The sequence below is a fragment of the Lontra canadensis genome, unplaced genomic scaffold, assembly GCF_010015895.1.
Source record: "Lontra canadensis isolate GAN:19392208 unplaced genomic scaffold, GSC_riverotter_1.0 scaffold180, whole genome shotgun sequence".
In the NCBI taxonomy this organism is placed as follows: Eukaryota; Metazoa; Chordata; class Mammalia; order Carnivora; family Mustelidae; genus Lontra; species Lontra canadensis.
Window position 1 is genome coordinate 1,161,462 of NW_022631174.1, and position 16,557 is coordinate 1,178,018.

Genomic DNA, 16,557 nt, shown 5'->3' on the forward strand with positions numbered 1-16,557 from the left:
GAGTTGAAAGTGTGTCAACCAGTGGCCTCTCGGGCCTGCACAGATACCTCATCCGCCCGCTCACCGCCCCTGCCCCTCCCCACCCCAGCAGTGGGGGCCTTCGAATCTAGTGCCGAATGACTATGTCCAGACTGGTGACGATGGGTGTTGTTGCTGTTGTTTTTGTTGTTGTTTGTGAATGCTGTGATGCTGTGTGCCCAAGAGGGCAGCTGCCGCCCAGCCCTTCCATGGGCATCTCCCCTCTGAGAGCTGTCAGGACCACGTCTGTCCTCACCCTGTGGGACCGCCTGCCCCTCCCCCTCCCCAGCCCTTCCAGCCTGGGGGACGCGTGCGTGCACACACACATATACACACACACACACACACACCTTACCTCTCATGCGTGTTTTACTTTTTGACGTTAAGAGTGGCTCACTGGCTGGGAGCCTTTACCTCGGGGAGAGGGGGAGGTTGGTTCCTTGGGGGCCAAAGAAGGGCAGGGAGTGCCTGGAGGGGAATTGGGGGGTCACTATAACCCCTGCTCTCCAGGAACAGCTTCTCCCCCATCCCAGGGTTCCATCCCCATCCCCCAAAGAGGTGGCCCTTGTTTACAGTGAGGACTCGGTCACTGTGTCTCCGTTTCCTGAAATATAAACTGTAGCGACCCCAGACTGTAGAGATTTTTATGTGTTTGGATACATCTGCTGTGTGGGAAAAAAAAAAAAACCTACAAAAAAACCCTAATTTTGTACATATTGTATTTTTACTATTGAACTGTATTCTAGTGGCTGTTCATGCTCCAAGACTTTAGGTATTGAGACATGAATACTATCCATGTAATAAGCACTTGCCTGGAATAAAATATAAAACTGAAATAAACCTGCACTGAAACCAGAGACGGAGCCGCCAGGCTGCAGCATCCGGGTCACTCTGTTGCCACAGGAGGCCACGACTGCTCCGGAAGGACCTCCAGCAAGAATCATCGGGGGTCTCACCCTGTCGGCGACCCTCAAACGGGTCCTCCAGCAGCTTCCGTGCTGGTCGGGTTTAGAAGATCTGGCCTTCCAGTTCTGACACCAACGTTCAGTCCTCAGCAAGCCTTGAGAACTGCAGTGCTGGTCTTCCTTATGCTTTTGTAATACTTTCTACTTCCTCAAACCATTCCTACAAACACTATCTTGTTTCATCTCTTCACAGCACGGTGGAGTACATAAGCCAAGAACTAGCCCTGTTCTGGCAGGTAAGGAAAAAGGTTAGAGGTGGCCGAGTGACGTGTTGTGGTCACACAGCTAGCCTGGGAGCTTGGGGAGTCAGAGCTCTGGGCAGGGTTCCCCAGCGTGTGCCACTCTGACTTGGGGCCATCCCAAACAGGGATCCCCAACCGGAGAAAGTTCCAATAGAAAGGTGGAGGACTCCCGGGGGGTTGGGGATTGGGGATGGGTGCAAGGAAAGGGGAGAGGCTTCCTGAGAAGGGAGGTGCTTCTGAGGTGCTAAGTCAGGCCAGGTTATCTGGGGAGTCCATAAGGGAAAGGAACAAGAAGTTGGAAGTCAGGACTCAGAGAACCGTGTTCTAAGATGGGTCTGAAAGACCCTTGTCCTTAAAACTGCATCCATCCCAAGTTAGGGGAACCCAGCCCTTTGGCAGGCTGTCTCAGGAAGCGGGCAGGTGAGGAAGCGGCTTAGCTATAGACAGGCCGCCCTGTCCAGCTCCCCGACTACAGCTTCCCCACTCCCAGTCCCAGCCAGAGGAATGGAGTTAGCTTCTCTTCCTGGGAGGGGTTATCCTTAGGGAAGGACGGGGTGGCCACGAATGTCTTGGGGTCCCCTTCTCTGAGGAAACCTCGAGAAAGGCAGATCCGGTGCCCCTCCTGGCCCAACAACGCTGCCAGCCCCTTCGGTTGTGAGATGCTGGCTCCCTCTGCTGGTAGCTACAGGAAAAGAGGCATCCCTTGACTTTAGGAAAAGCCTATAGTTAGGGTTAGTGTCCCACTGTCTGGCACTGAGGACAAAGATGAAGCCTCGGCCTCTGGCAGTGCTGACCCAGTGTCATCTGAGGGCTATCACTGGGTCTTAAAGATAGGCTGGAGCTCCCCCAGCTGGAGCCTGCCAGGGGCCTGAGTAGGAATCCAGGTGCCTCCATTTAGCAGCTCTGTGTGAGCAGGGCTTCCAGGGTTAGAGGGCCAGCAGACCTATGGCTGTAGCTGTAGAATTCCCTCTGGTCCCAGAAGCCCAGCCCCGGGGGATAGGGAGTGCTGTCTAGCGCCAGCCCCCAAGCAGCCCACAGAGGCTCAGGCATTGCCAAATGCTATGTTTATTGGTCTGTTAACACTGAAGAGTATAGTTTCCAAGGAAAAACATAAACACTCTGCTTCTGACAAAATCACTGAGTTACTAAGGCAGGCACACAAGGGCCACCATGCTTGGTGGCAGCCAAGGACTCACAGACAACAGGGGTAGGCAGTGGGGAAGCTGGTCCCCAGATGGGCTATGCGGTGCCCAGGACAGGGATGGGCTGGGGAGACTGTGCTGGAGGCAGAAGGACCACAGGGCCCTTTCCCTGTTCCTCAGATGCAGGAAGTCTCCAGACCGAAGTGACTGCAGGACAGACCCTTGCCCCTGTGGCAGAGTGGCCTCCTGGCCCCAGGGCAAAGCCTTAGCCTCACATGTTTAGGGGTGGAGAAGTGGGGATGGCAGAGCAAGCAGTGTGCCAAGGAGCCAGGCCCTTCCTAGCACCCCTGCGAGTGAGGCTCCTCCAAGGGGGTTCCTGGGTCTCTAGGCCTCTCTGCACCCTGAGAAGCACTGGGGCAGGCAGAGCTGGCCTTGCTTCTTACCAGGGACAAACGGGAGATCCAGGCACCCTCCCCTTCCCCCAGACCCAGGGACTCATGCCTGAGATTGGCGATGGACTGCTCCGAAGCTCCAGGGCCTGTTCCTGAGAGGAGGCTATGAGAGGATTTCCTCCCTCAAGAGTTACCCTGGAATTCCTCTCAAGAGGGAAGTGCTCCCCCTGCATTCTAGATCATCCGGCTGGCAAAAGTGTCACACTGTTGTCAGGGAAGCAACTAATGCATAAAGCAAGAGCCAGGGGGTGAGAGTGAAACCGTGCAGGTGCACGCAGGCACCCCGTGGGGCCGGGGCAGGACATGGGGTCACCTCGGGCGGCCAGAGGTGGTGGCAGTGCAGCTGTGGAGGACTGCTCCCACCCAGGGCCCACATCTTTGGACTCCTGCACCCGGGACCCAGGCCCGAGCTGGCAGCCTGCACTGGGGCTGAGGTGGGCACATGCACGTCGCCTGCCAAGGGACTCGAAGAAGAGATCCAGCACAGAATCCGTTTGCCCATATAACCCATGCAGGGTTGGGCAAGGGCGGGGAGGCAGGCAGCTACAGCCCTGTTAACTCTACAGGGCCTCAGGCTGAGCTAGGAGAGGCTGTGCGAGCAGTCCAGGCTGAGGCTGCAGGTGACGGGGGACTATTCCCAGGTGTCTGAGAGGGGAGCAGCGTAGATGTCTCCCAAGTCAGTCACTCTCTAAGGCCAACCCGTCCCCTTCCTTTCCAGCCCGAGGCATCCAGCCCCCTGACTCGCGACCCCGCAAGGCTAGCGCTGCCCAGAGTCGGATCCCAGGCTCACAAGCACTTTGTTAGGAAAGCGAGTGGGCAGGCAGGGCTGGCTGGGGGTCTGGCAGTCTCAGTGCCGCTGCCCCACTCCCCACCCTGTGCTTGGGCCCGGAGCCCGGGCTCTAGTCGGCCGCCCCTTCCCGGCTGCAGCCATTACTTGTTCTCTATGAGCATCTGCACCTTGTGGACGAGCTCCCGGGCAATCTGCAGGATCTCCTGGGCGTTGTGATGCTCGGCCCGTTCTGGGGGACACACACACAGCTGTAGGGTTGCCGGGACAGGGACAGGCGTCTGGGAGGAGCCCTGTGGCCACCCACCCTGCTGTTCCACCTGCTTCCAGGGACGGGAGCCCTTTCAGCCCTGCCCAGGCCGGGAGTGGGGGCCCCCATGCTCCCACTGGGGGCATCCAGGATGGCTGGGGCAGCTCCTACCATTGAAGAACCTGATGACGTCGGTGAAGTCCATGTTGTTGTCGCGGACGATCTCGCGGTAGGCCTCCACCAGGGCCAGGGCGATGAACAGGACAAAGTGCTCTGATGAGATGTGCCGGGCTGCCCAGATCACCTCCCACACAGCGAACACGTCCTCGTAGAGCAGCTCTAGGGACAGTCGGAGGCTAAGGCTGAGCCTGGCTCCCCAAGGGCCCAAATGGAGCCAAAGGTAGAGACAGAGCTCCAGGGACCCAGGTCCTGGGAGTCTCCCTACTACACAGAACCTAGTCCAAGAGGAGGGTTCCAGGCCCGAGGTCATGCCCTGGCCCTTCTCCTCAGGGATGGACTTCTTGGACACTTGTCACCCAGAGCAGCTCTACTGGGACGGGCCTTGCTGCTTGAGAAGACTTAGCTGGAAAACAGTGCCCAGAACCGCCGGCTGAGGGGACTGTTGGCAGCACTTTGGAATCACCGCAGAAGCTTTTAAAACTGTGGGCGTCCAAGCAGCCAGGCTTCCTCAGGCTGGGGCCAGGGGAGGCCGAGGCACTGGCATCTCCAAACAGCTCCCCAGGTGGTTCTGAAGTGCAGGGAGGGTTAGCAGCCACTGACTCGGGGAGAGTGTCTCCCACCGCCCTGAGCCCAGCCCCACCATCCCACCCACACCTCTTACCTCTCTTAAAATCCAGCAAGAACCAGCGGTAACAGAAGTAAAAGTGGGTGTAGTCTCCATTCTGGTGCATCAGCTCAAATAGCTCTGAGTCCAGGATCTTGCAGAAGTAAAGAAAAGGAAGCAGGACTGAGCCGCCACCGCCTCTCTGGGGGCGGCCACTGCCCACCCACCAGGCCCCTCCACCTGCCACCAGCAGCGCGCTGCCTGGGGAGAGCCCCTCCAGTCTCCTGAGGTGGAGGCTGCACTATGCTGCCCCAGCCAGCTCTCAGGGAGGTGCTCCTTGTGGAACTGTACCACTTTCTGGGTGTTCAATTCACTGTCAACCACACTGCTCACCACAACTTTCAGGAGCGCCATATTCACATGCTGACATTGCCCCTCAATTTGTAATGTTGAAACAATGGTTCTCGAATGAAAGATACCAAGCTTATGTGGAAAGGTCATGTTGGAAACGCTCCCTGGCCTCCCTGTGGGTGACAGATGAGCCCAGTGGTGCCTGGTACCCAGCCCAAGGGCAGCTGCTGACCTCACCTGGATGAGGGAACGCATGTTGGCAAAGTGGGTGTCCATGGCACCCCCATTGGGGAAGTTCTGGCTCATCCGCTTCATGTGGTGGCTGAAACAGCTATAGGCCAGCTGATCTGAGGGGAGATGGGAATGAGGCTGGCAAGGCAGAGTACCCCCATGCCTCACTTCACAGGGGGTGTCCTGTGGCCCAGAGGACAGGGCTGGCTTACACCCCCGCCCTTCCAGACCTAGCGGTCTTCTTTTCCTTTCTCTGGCTGGCATCAGCCCAATCCCAACAGCAGTGGGAATGTGCTCTACCTGCCCCCGACCCCAACTCGGTCCCTCACCGTTGTCCAGGACGACCAGGAGCGGTGCAAGCAGGTCACACATTCCCTGCACATAGCCCACGTCCAGGTGCTCCCACACGTAGCTGAAAAGCCGGGGGTATGGTCACCATGGGGGTGTGCTGTCCTCTGCCCTGTGGGGATCCCTGGGGAGCTGGTCCCTAGAGCAGCCTGCTACCCAGAAGTCGGTCTTTCCACGACCCTGAAACACTGGGACAACCATGGTCAAGAGCCCACGGTTTCTGTCCTTGAGGCCCTCGGGGGCTCAGGCGAAGAGATGGTGAACTGGCTGGGGCAGTTAGGGGGCAATCAGCTTGGTTTCCTGGAGGAGTCTGGCTGAAGCTGTGAACTGACAGACCTCAGACAAAGAAAGGGGTGGAGCAGGGAGCACGGCAGGCAACGCGTTCCAGGCAGAGAGCACAAAGTATGATTCAGCGCAAGGGAGAGGAGGAGGGCACCTGCCAGACCTAGCCTTCTTCCCCTCCCCACCTTGACCTCCCCGCTGTAGCACCTGCACATGACGTCTCTGAGCCTCTCCAGGTTGGGGGGCGTGAAGTACCAGTAATTGCGGTCACAGCGCTGCACATCTTTGTCAATGCGGTGCAGGTTTAAGGCCATAGTATCCAGTAATTCTATCTGAAAGAGCGGGGGCCCCTCAGGAGTGAGTGGGGGCTGGCAGGGACCCCTAGATAGCAGAATGCAGAAACCCCAGGACTCTGAGGACAGAACCCTCCAGGGATGTCGAGGGATGGGCTTAGTGCCCCCTATGTGGCGGTCAGGGTGCCCCCACCTGCCACCCACCAGCCCCTGTCCCCAAGCCTCAGGGTCAGGGTCAGGAGGGCCTCTGGGGCTGGCTGCGAGCAGTGCCCGGGGAACATCCACATACAGTGTAGGCAGTAGCACACACGGCCGCCAGCTCCTCCCCTGCCTCCGGCTCGCTAGCCCTCGAGGCCTTCTGCTGGCTGGGATCTGGGGGCTCCGAGAAAGCACCGGCTGCTGGGCCCAGCCTGCTGGAGTCTTCCTCCCCACCGCCATCCTCCTCTTCAAAGCCCACGCTCTGCGTCTCGTCTATGCTTGACTGGATGCCCGAGGCCACGGAGTAATTGCGAGAGGATGGCAGTCCTGAGTCCGGAGAGTCAAACTCCACGGACTGCTGCCGTCCTACCACGGCGGTGCCCAGGGGCCCTGCTCCTAGCTCCTGTGCGGGCTCCGGTCTGCAATCTTCAGTGCCTGGGGGCTGTGGGGGCTCCAGGTCATCCACAGAGAGAAATACCTGGTGGTGGTGAAGAAATGGTGGGGCTCATACCCCCTACTCCAGCCCCTTCCCTCAGTCTCCTTCCTGGAGTCTGAACCGGGCCTCGTCCTGGCCTCCACAATGCACCTCCACCCGGCTTGCCGAGCCTCCCCTTCTGGCCCAGGCAACCAGCTGGAGAGCAATCAGGCTCCAGGCAAGCGGAAAGACACCATATTTAGCCCTATCTAGTTCCCCTCCTGGGCCTCTCTCTGGGGCCTGAGAAAAGGCGGGAAGCATGCCAGAACTTCCCGTAGTGGCCACAGGGAAGGGGAACTGAAGGCTCAGACACTGGATGGCCAATGTGAGCCACATGTAGATCTTCAAACACCGAAGTCACAAGGCAGCCTCAGGTCAGGAGAGCTGTGCACGAATGAAGGCTGCCCCCAGCCTTGGGGTGGCTGCTGGGGCAGCCCAGAGGGCGGCAGGCTGGAGGTGTGAGGAAAACAGGTTCTTCCTATGTTCAGAATCGGACATTTAGCAGAAAAAGGCAGGAATCTTCTCTAGCCTAATCAGTTACGGGAGCTTCACACAGGCTTAGGAGGGGGGCTTTAAGAAGTGAAAGATAACCTGTTCTAGATTTGTAACAGTCTGCCACTGTGGACAAGTCCTATGAAAAAAAAAAGAGACATATACAGACGGTATATGTATACAGATTTTCTATTTGGACTATGTAGGGAAAGGGACGCTAAAAGGAGTTTTCACTCTGGCAACAAGCATAAGGCATTGGGTTAGAATCAGGAAAGGCAGCACAGAGCCCTGCATCAGTGCCAGCAAGGAAAGCTATTGCTGCTCGTGGGCTAAGCAGCGGGGGCACCAGTACAGACCCGGGAAGGCACAGAACCCAAAGGCGGAGAGAGAGAGCACGCTCACGAACAGGGGAATAAGAATAAGGCACACAGAAAGGAGTGCAAAGAATTCTCTTGGTGTTTATATTTCTTTAAGTCTTGTTCCAGCTTCAGTTCTTTGTTAGTGCAAGGATTTAGTAAAGTAACAAGAATAGACATTATCTAGAGAGACAATTTAAAGGGAAAAAGCATAAGTTAGTCAAAGAATAGGAACTTCTTATCGTTTCTGGTTTGGCCCAGCAGCCGTAGTGTGGAACTCGCTGTTCATCTAAAGGCCAGGGTGAGGCCAGGAGAACTACGTAAGCTCTGAACTAGCTTTGCACCGTCAGTTCTATAGGGAACAGAGGACACCATGGTGGGTGGTGGGGTTGGGGGGTAGTCTTGCCAGTAGTTGCCGATGGGAGCCCTCTGTCCTGGTCTCTGATCGACAGCTCTTGGTGAAACCTCCACGGTCAGAGGACAGCAGAGCTAAGAGGCGGACAACAAGCCCCAGAGAAAAGGAGTTGCTCATCTCACTGGCCATGGACTTGGGTCTTCAACCCTGGGCTGCCTGTTTCTAGCTTTGAAAGATCTCTCTACAAGGAAGGAGGACTTCCCTAAATCCTGACCCAAGCTTCTTTCCCCGTTTGTCCATTAAAACAGAACACAGTGCACTATCTCATTTTATTCCTGTGACACTCAGAGAAGTGGGCGGCAGGGGGACCGTCAGCCGGCTTTTCAGCAGAAGAAAATGAGACACAGACACATTAAGCCATTCTCCCAGTGACTCCTAGAGTTCAGTCTCGTGCTCAAGACTCCGCCTTAATCCTATAGAACGCCAGTGGCCCCTGCCCCCAGCTCCCCCAGGTCCCGTCAGGCTCACGTCATTGCTGATGGTGGAATCTCGGTGGACGAGGCGCTGAACGTGGCTGTCGATGCTGCTGCCTGAGGAGAACTTGGTGAGCGTGGCTGGCTGGGCCTCCCGCTCCCGCTGCCTCACCACCGCCTCGCAGGCCTTCCACTCGGCCAGCACCCTCTTGTACCTTGCTGCCACAGCTGAGTCCACCTGTCCAAGAGCACACTGTGACCACAGAGGTGGGGGAGCGCCCCAGGACAGCTGGAGACCAGGATTGGGCCTAGCGGTGAAGACAGTGGGGCTGCTCTGCTAACACCTTCCTCTGCCATATTTCTTTCCAGCTGGGAAGGGGCCAAGGCTTGAGAGGCCCCTCCCTGGGGCCCCTTGGCCCAGCTCCCCATCTCTCTACCCCATGGGAGTGGGGTCCCCTTACCTGCTCCATCTCTTTCTTGCTCATGCCAAACTTGTAGTGGCCAAGCAGAAAGGGCCAGACGTCCTTACGGATTTCGTGCTCCACGCCCCCGTAGTAAACCTGCCGGAGCAGCTCCAGCTCCTTGTAGTTCTGAGGGACCCGGGAAGGAAAGACCGTAGAGCCCCCATGGTCACTACAGCCCCACGGGGTGACCCTGCCTCCATTCCTCTCATGGGGGGCTGGGGACAGTGATTCTGTCAGGCCACTGAAGCCAAGGCCAGCCCTGCTTTGGGGTGGGCATGTCCTCCCTGCCCCAGATCACAGCTGGATGAGATCCAGTTCAACCTCCTTTCCCTCCAGGACAGGCAACAGAGATTTGCCCAAGGTTTCAGAATAATGTGGAAGCAGACTAGGACCCGTCCATCCCCCTTCCCACAGAAGCCCACAGACCCAGCTGTCTGAGATTCCACCATGACCTGGGCCACCCCAAGGCTCTCAGTCCTGACCTCTATTACATTTTACTTGAATGCACATCTGGTCAATGAGAGCTACTCCCAGGGCAGCCTGCCCCATACTCGCTGCTGCTTTTGCCTGCCTCCCACCCCCAGCCCCTTGACCCAGCCTCTGGCCCTGGCTCCTCAGAGTGTGCACCTTTTCGTCCTTCTGATATTTGCTCCACACATCCTTGGTGAGGCCCCCTGAGGCCCCCTGGGGCCGGGTGGGAGGGATGATGTTGTGATGCACCAGCGCTGACAGATGGGTCCGTACCGTGGACAGGTGGCGGCAGTAGGCCAGCCCTGTGGGGGGCAGGGGTAGCCAGGACCCATGACAATGGTGCCTCCCCCAGCTCTCCCTGCTCTTGGCCCCACCTCACCCTACACTCACAGCCATAGAAGGCCCGGGACACGATCTGCCTCTTCATGCTCTCACACAGCAGCCTGAGGGGCAACCTGTGGAAATAACCTGGCTCAGAGGGGAGGGGATCGGCCCCTCTGGTGGGAGGAGGTTGAAAGAGGACATTCTGGTCTAGGGGCAGGTAAGGTGCTCGGGTGGTATGAGGAGTAGGACCAGCTGCCCAGTAGCACATCTGTGGCCTCCCTGGGTCTGTCAGTCACCCTAGATGGAGCTGCTGGGGACCTAGCCTGGCCCCCAACCACCCAAGAGATTTTGGGCAACTAACTTCACTTCATGTTAATGAATCTTGGTTTCCTCAGGTGAAAATAGAGAACCATCTCAGGGTCACGAGGAGTCACAGGCAAAAAATGAAGTTAACAGGTGGAAGAGAACAGCCTGTGAAAGCATCAGGGGCTCGCGTGTGGCCCTCACACAAATGCCATCCATATACCCGGCACCTGGCAGTGCCCAGATATCTGGTGTGCGCCCTCAGATGCACAGCCTGATGGCAGAGTCCCTGTCCACATTGGGAAGGAGAGTGCCTGCATGCTGAGTACCTACTATGTGTGGGGCACGGCTCTGGGCACTGAGTCACACACCTCCTTTGGTCCTCACAAGTACCTTAGAAAGGAGGTCCTATTATTCCCATTTTACAGATGAGGAAACAGAGGCTCAGAGCCGTAGAGGCTCACAGGGACTCAGTAACACGTCAAAGCCACATAGGTAGCAGAAGGGAAATTGAACCAGGTCTGTCCAGCCTGAGGCCACCCTGTCAGACAAGTGACACAGCCACTAAGGGCAGAATGCACACAGGCAGACCCAGCCACAGGGCCCACTCACCGGTCGGGGACACAGCTGCAGTGGCTGGGAGTGGCATATGGGGAGCTGCGGGTGGAGCAGAAGAGACAGGAGCCCTGGCTGCACAGGGACTCCAGGTGCCAGGCTGGCAGGCTGGGCCCGAAGCCCTGCATTTCGATCATGTCGCCAGCATCTGAGGACAGAAAGGGGGCCATGGTCAGGGCCTGGCGGGCCTCCCTCCCCACTAGCACCCTATAGCATGCCCACCTCTGTGCCCAGAGCTGCAGCATGAAGTCACCCATTGGTAGAAAACCACCAAGGTGGCGCCTGCCTGGTCCAGAGCCCCGGATGGAAATGGTGGAGAGAGAGGGAGCTTGATGCTTCCCACCCTCTGCCTAGTCTTTCTGCGTGTGATAAAATACTTGGTCTGAGTTGTGGATACTTGTGTCTGTTCTCACCATCTTGCTATTGGCGATGGAAAAAACACTTGTTTTTCTAGAGGGCGGAGCAAAAAAAAAAAAAAAAAGGAGCAAAAGCCTAAGCTCTTTTAAATGCCGCCAGCTGGCTTTGCCCTCGACGATTCAGCCTGGTCGTCCTGGACAAACTCTGAGCTGGGCAGGAAGGTGCCAGGAAAGCGGCAAGCCTTGGAACCTTCCCACATCAGGAGTCTCCACTGATCAGAGCTCCTGAGGATCCCAGAGCCACTCGTCCTGGTCCCCAGACCTTACCCCTCAGAGGGTTCTAGAACCTGTCACAGGTTAAGGAGGAGCAGTGCTCCCCCACCCAGCTAGGTGCCCTTGCTGCCAACTCATACAGGTTCTCCCTGAGTTCTCCGGCCTCGCCCAGCCAGACTGCACTGAGCATGGCGGCCCCCTCCACGCACACAGGTGAGCTGGCAGGAAGGGCAAAAGTCCCAGGGCTGTCAGGCCATTGTGGGGCGGTGGCTGGGCACCTAGTTCCACCACCTAGAAGAACGTGCCCAGTGCAGCCTCAGAAGATGGCTCCCTGGACACATCTATGCCACCAGCGGATGGAGCCTTTCAGCCAGCCCAGCTGGTCTGAGTCAGAACTCAAGACCCTTGAGAGTTCCTAGGGCCCAAGTGGGGCAGAACACTGCCCACAGCGGACTCTGTGAGTCACAAAGACGAAGCAAAGTGAGGGTAGAAAGCGTAAGGACGAGGAGATGACGCCAGGAGAGAACGGGAGAGCACAGAAGAGGGAAGAAGGAAAGACAGCTGTACGTCAAAGTACAAAGAAACTTTTCTCAAGCAGCACTTTTTCATGTGAATCACAGCCTGGGCCCTGGCCTGCTAGGAGTCTGGTGCAGACCTAGGCCCGATTTTTGTCAGACTAAGCCTTGGTGGGGAGGGCGGAGCCAAGCCCCCTCCAATCCCCTCAGGAGATGCCCTGTCTTGGCCTGAGGCTCTCTTCTCAGACCCACAGCTGGGATTTTTGTAGCTACCTGGCCCTTCAGCTCCACCAGGAGGCAAATTAAGGGAACATACTCAGTGTGGAAAGGGCTGCGGCTCTGGGAGTGAGGAGTTGCAAGCCATGCCCAAAACTGGGAAGAAGAGGGAGGGGACAAATGCAGGTTCGGTGGGGCAGGAGCCCAGCTCCTGCCCTTGCAACAGGCAAGAGAAAGGCCAGTCATGAGAGGGAGGGTGGGAACAGGCCCAGCCAGGCAGGCAGCAGGCAACAGGCGGGCAGGCGGGGGGGGGGGGGGGGGCGTGACAGGTGCAGAGGATGAACGGTGGGCACATAGGGAAACAAGCTCATGCCCAAAAAGTAGGGCCCAACCAAGGCAAGACTCCTGGGTCAATGCTCTTCACCTTAATTCTCCAGGAAGGAGCTGAACCAGCCAGCATTGAACACTGCATCTCTGAATTAACCCAGTGCAGACAGCTGGAGCTCTGGAGTGACTGGGTGAGGGGCAGCAGGCTGGACACGGGGGGGATTGGGGGATCTGCTGGGCCAGCTTTGACTCTGACTCTCTCCTCTGAGCATGAGGAAAGTTTGAAGCAAAAACGATCAGGATGGTTGAACCCCACAGCCCCTAAGACTCCGAGTGAAAGGTGCCTGGCCTGGAGCAGAATTAGAGTGAACAGCATCTCTGCTCTGTGGGGAGGTAGCAGGAGGAGGAGGAGAAGTGGGGGGAGGGGGAGGAGAGTCTGGACACCCGCCCCTTGATTCACATGCACAAGTCAAGCATGTGGCAGGCCTGAAAAGCAACGGCTAGTAGAACGGACTCACGGACTCGACAGTGTTGTCATTACGGACTAGGGCGGGGGTAGGGGCTCCCATCACAACCCCAACCACCTGCCAATTCCCCTCTCCTGCCTCCTCTCCTCTCCCCAAGTACCTGGGGCCCAGGGCCTGCATACTGGGTTGATCTGGTTCCCGAGTTCCCCCAAGAGGAAGCCCAGACAAGGCCTGAGGCCTCTGGGCTCCATAGGCACGGGGGCTTCTCTGACCCTGGAAGCCTTAGCCCTAAGACTGGTCAGGGTTGGGCTTCCTACCGCCAAGTCTGCCAAGACAGGGGCTCTGTGGGAACCCCCCCAAGCCTCCAGCCTGATATCCGCTCATGCTGTAGGAAAAGGATCCTTGTCCTTCCTGACTCAGCCTTCCTACACTGCTCCAAATACCTTAGCCTGTAAATAAGCAGCCCCGAGCCCAGGTTTGCAAGGAACCAGATGGCGAGCTGTGTGCAGACAATATCAGAAGTGAGGCTCCCTTGCACTCCTACCAGGGGGACCTGTCCAGGAGGGCTACAAGGGAGGCAAGGCACAAGGGCAGGCATGTGGCAGAGAGGGGGCAGCTGCTAGGGCTGTGCTGAGGGTGTGCTAGGTGGATGCTAGGCCACAGACTTAGTTTCCCAGGGAGTGGAGGTGGGGGGTGCTCATTGCTGATTTGGTGTCTGGGCTAAGGAACTGGGCTGTTTGGCAGAAGTTTGTGGAAGCATAAAGGGCATGTCACATATTCTTAGATACCCTCTGTAGGGTCAGGAAAAGGGGAGAAGAAATTAATTCTATGGCATGGGAATGGGTGGGGATGGAGAAGTTCCCTTGAACTCCAAGAAAGCAGGCCCCAGCCCTTTCATAACCGGTTTTCCCTTGAGCATCCTGGCCTCGACTTCCCAGGTTACCTGGCCGAGTAACTCTGTAAAGAGTGGGTTTCTCCTTCTCTACCGGCCTATCTGTGTGCTAAGAAGGATGGGTGGTGAACAGAGGAACCAACGCCAAGGAGCTCTAGGCACTGTGCTGGGTCGTTTACAATGAAGGGACCTCCTCTGTGATCAGTGGCTCTGAGGTCTGGGAGGGTGGGAAACACCTGTCTTAGATCTCTGGTGCGTTTATTTCTAGAATGCATGCTGAGACAGCAGGTAGTACCTGCAGGAGCCATCAGCCTTGCTGGGTAAACCCAGCCCTGGGTCCCCTTCCGCTGTGGCTCCAACCCCTCGCCTGAGCCAGGGACTCATTCAGGTGAGCTGTCGAGCCCTCACCCCTGCTGGGGAGGGGCCTGTACCTCTATCCTGTTTCTGTTAAGTCACAAGTCAGAGGTACAGGGCCAGGAGGCCAGTCTTCCCAGCCAGCAAGGGAGAAAGAGAGAGACACTGCCTCAGGTTTGCCAGCATGACCCCCAGGTACAGCGCTTGGAAAGACATTCGGGGTTCCTGAGAGGCAACCAGATGGTCTGATCTTCCTACCAGAGGATCCTCCCTCTCGGGCATGAAGCCCTCTCCCTTACAGACTCGATGGGGAGCCCAGAGCCCCCTGCTCTTTGTACCATCCCCTCTTCTTGCCAGCGCCTCTTTCCACCCTCCCTGACCTGCTTCCTGATGGGGGACCACCCCAGTCTCATAACGCCAACACTGCCGGCCGAGCCCCTGCAGAGGGTGGCAGGTGGGCCAGGGGGCGGGGCGGGGCGGGGTGGGGCGGGGGCGGGGCAGGGATAAAAACCTTTCATCGGATTGGGAGCTGTGAGGTTCCGCGAGCAGATCATTGAGAGCATCGCGTGCAGTTTATCCTCCTCTTCCTCATCATCGTCCACCGAGGCCGCGCGGCTGGCCGCTAGGTGGTGGTAGTTAATAGTGACTGCTCAAAGAGAACAGCGAGAGAGGCAGAGGCATGAGCACCTGGTCCTGGTGGGAGGCACCAGACTCCCTCCTTGCAGGCAGGGGGCCAGAGAGTCTGGGTCGCCTTGAACCTGCTGGCGCTGAGAACAGGCTGGGGGACCGAGAGCTCTCTGAATGATTTACTGGGGACAGTGTGGAAGAGAGTGAGGGCAAGGTGGCAGCTCCAGAGCTCCATGGGAGGAGACCCTGTCTACGAAGAACAGAAGACGGAGAACTAACGGGGGAGCAAGGGGAGTGAAAGACAGGGACCAGTGGGGACAGGCAGGCAGCTCAGGAGTTCCCCAGCCCTGGCCAGAGCTGGCACGACTGCTGGCAGACGGATCCTGATCGTTCTCCAGATCACGTCATGGTCAGGCTGAACCAAATCTGCAGATTACCCCAAATCCCCCTCCTGAGACTGTAAATCCAAACTTCGTCAAGGTTTGCCCAGAGCTGCATACGAGAAGCCTGAGTGACTCCATTGGGTTTCAGTTCCTGGGTACCCTGGCTTGCCCTCTGGGGACACAGTCCTTAAAGCAAAGTGACCAGAACTAAGAGATGCCAAGGCTTAAAGAGGGGACGTGGGTCATCTCAGCTGAGCAGCAGCCCAAGATTAAATGGCAGGTTTGCAAACACGTTCTGACATAGGCGTGGCTCCTAGTTAAGCACCTCTGGGAGGGGAGTCCAACGGCCCCCCCGTGGCTCATGTCCATCAGGCCTATTGGGGCTATCTGGGCTACGGCTCTGTGTTTGCTGTCTGGGTCATCTGTCTGCTAATGCAGAAACAACTTGCTGACAGCTTATTGGCACAAGTTAGGAAATTTAGGAACCAGGTGGCCCAGTTGGCAAAAAATGCTCTGTGCTCATAATTCCCTGAGCTTATCCCAAGACTGGGGAGTCTGGCCCAGAGAAACCTACAGAGAGCAGCAGCACTCACACCAGAAAGGGAACACTGATGTTGGCAGATACGTAGACAGGCCCCATGGGCCCAGTGGTATGTGTCCAGGTGGGGCAGGACCCACGAGTGCCAAGCCATCTCTCGGACCCCAGTCACCAAGGATCCCTGACCAGCTCCAAGTTTCACCTTCAGGTGCAACCCTACTCCAACTAAAGCTCCTCTGACCAGTAGCTGGTCCGAGGAGGGCTCTGGCTCTGGGGAATCAGGAACAACTTGCGCCATCCAAAAGGAAGCACTGATCCTACACCCAGGCTGCTTTGTGGCAGGCGGGCCGTGGGCCCTGGAGGAATGGAGTTCTCCACCTTCCCTTTCTAGTCTTACCACTTTTTTTTTTTTTCCCCCCCTCAGGCCAGGGTAGGAAAGGCTTAGAGAAAACTGTACAGTACTGGCTGAGGCAAGTATCTTGGGGTGACAAGGTGGGGGAAGACAGCCAGGTAGAAGAGAGGCAGCTTCTCAGAGGGTTGATCTGCAGGGGAAGGTCTGGCGAGAGGCCTGGTCGGTGAGTGGACCCTGCCTGCCACCCCTCCTGGGTGACACGGCACTCCCCCACCTCCCTGAGCGTCTTTCTCTCTTCCTCCACGGATGAAGGTTGAGACACTCACTGTGCTCATGCCTGTGGCCGGGGTAAATGATGCGGAACACGTAGTCTGTGGCCCGCCCGGTGCCCATCTCCTCCATATCCATGGTCCGCATGCTGTTGCGTTTCCGTAGCTTGGGGAACACTTTCCCCTGTGGAGGGAAGGGTGGGGGGGTCGGCCTGTGCAGAGCAGGTCTGATCCCTGGTCCTGCCCTAGGGAGACGCTAAGAACTCCAGTGTGGAAAGGAAGGAAGTGAGCAGAGAGCCCCCCTCACACATCCCGAG

The 16,557-nt window shown here is 57.5% G+C and overlaps 1 protein-coding gene across 6 annotated transcripts in view; it reads right to left on the reverse strand.

The window, feature by feature from the left end:
• Positions 1–3,599: 3,599 nt before the first annotated feature.
• Positions 3,600–16,557, reverse strand: part of SGSM2 (small G protein signaling modulator 2) — a 32,303-nt gene continuing 19,345 nt past the window's right edge. For 4 of the 6 annotated variants that reach the window (XM_032846684.1, XM_032846681.1, XM_032846682.1 and 1 more), the window contains 14 exons: positions 16,298–16,424; positions 14,583–14,717; positions 10,669–10,819; positions 9,820–9,884; positions 9,586–9,731; positions 8,956–9,084; positions 8,550–8,732; positions 6,435–6,821; positions 6,060–6,184; positions 5,552–5,634; positions 5,229–5,338; positions 4,698–4,794; positions 4,028–4,195; positions 3,600–3,838 (listed from right to left, as the gene is read on the reverse strand). In XM_032846684.1, coding sequence (XP_032702575.1) covers positions 3,750–3,838; positions 4,028–4,195; positions 4,698–4,794; positions 5,229–5,338; positions 5,552–5,634; positions 6,060–6,184; positions 6,435–6,821; positions 8,550–8,732; positions 8,956–9,084; positions 9,586–9,731; positions 9,820–9,884; positions 10,669–10,819; positions 14,583–14,717; positions 16,298–16,424 — 1,995 coding nt within the window. In that variant the 3' untranslated portion in view covers positions 3,600–3,749. The remainder of the gene's footprint in view (positions 3,839–4,027; positions 4,196–4,697; positions 4,795–5,228; positions 5,339–5,551; positions 5,635–6,059; positions 6,185–6,434; positions 6,822–8,549; positions 8,733–8,955; positions 9,085–9,585; positions 9,732–9,819; positions 9,885–10,668; positions 10,820–14,582; positions 14,718–16,297; positions 16,425–16,557) is intronic. The other 2 variants (XM_032846683.1, XM_032846685.1) reach the window with 1 other exon arrangement.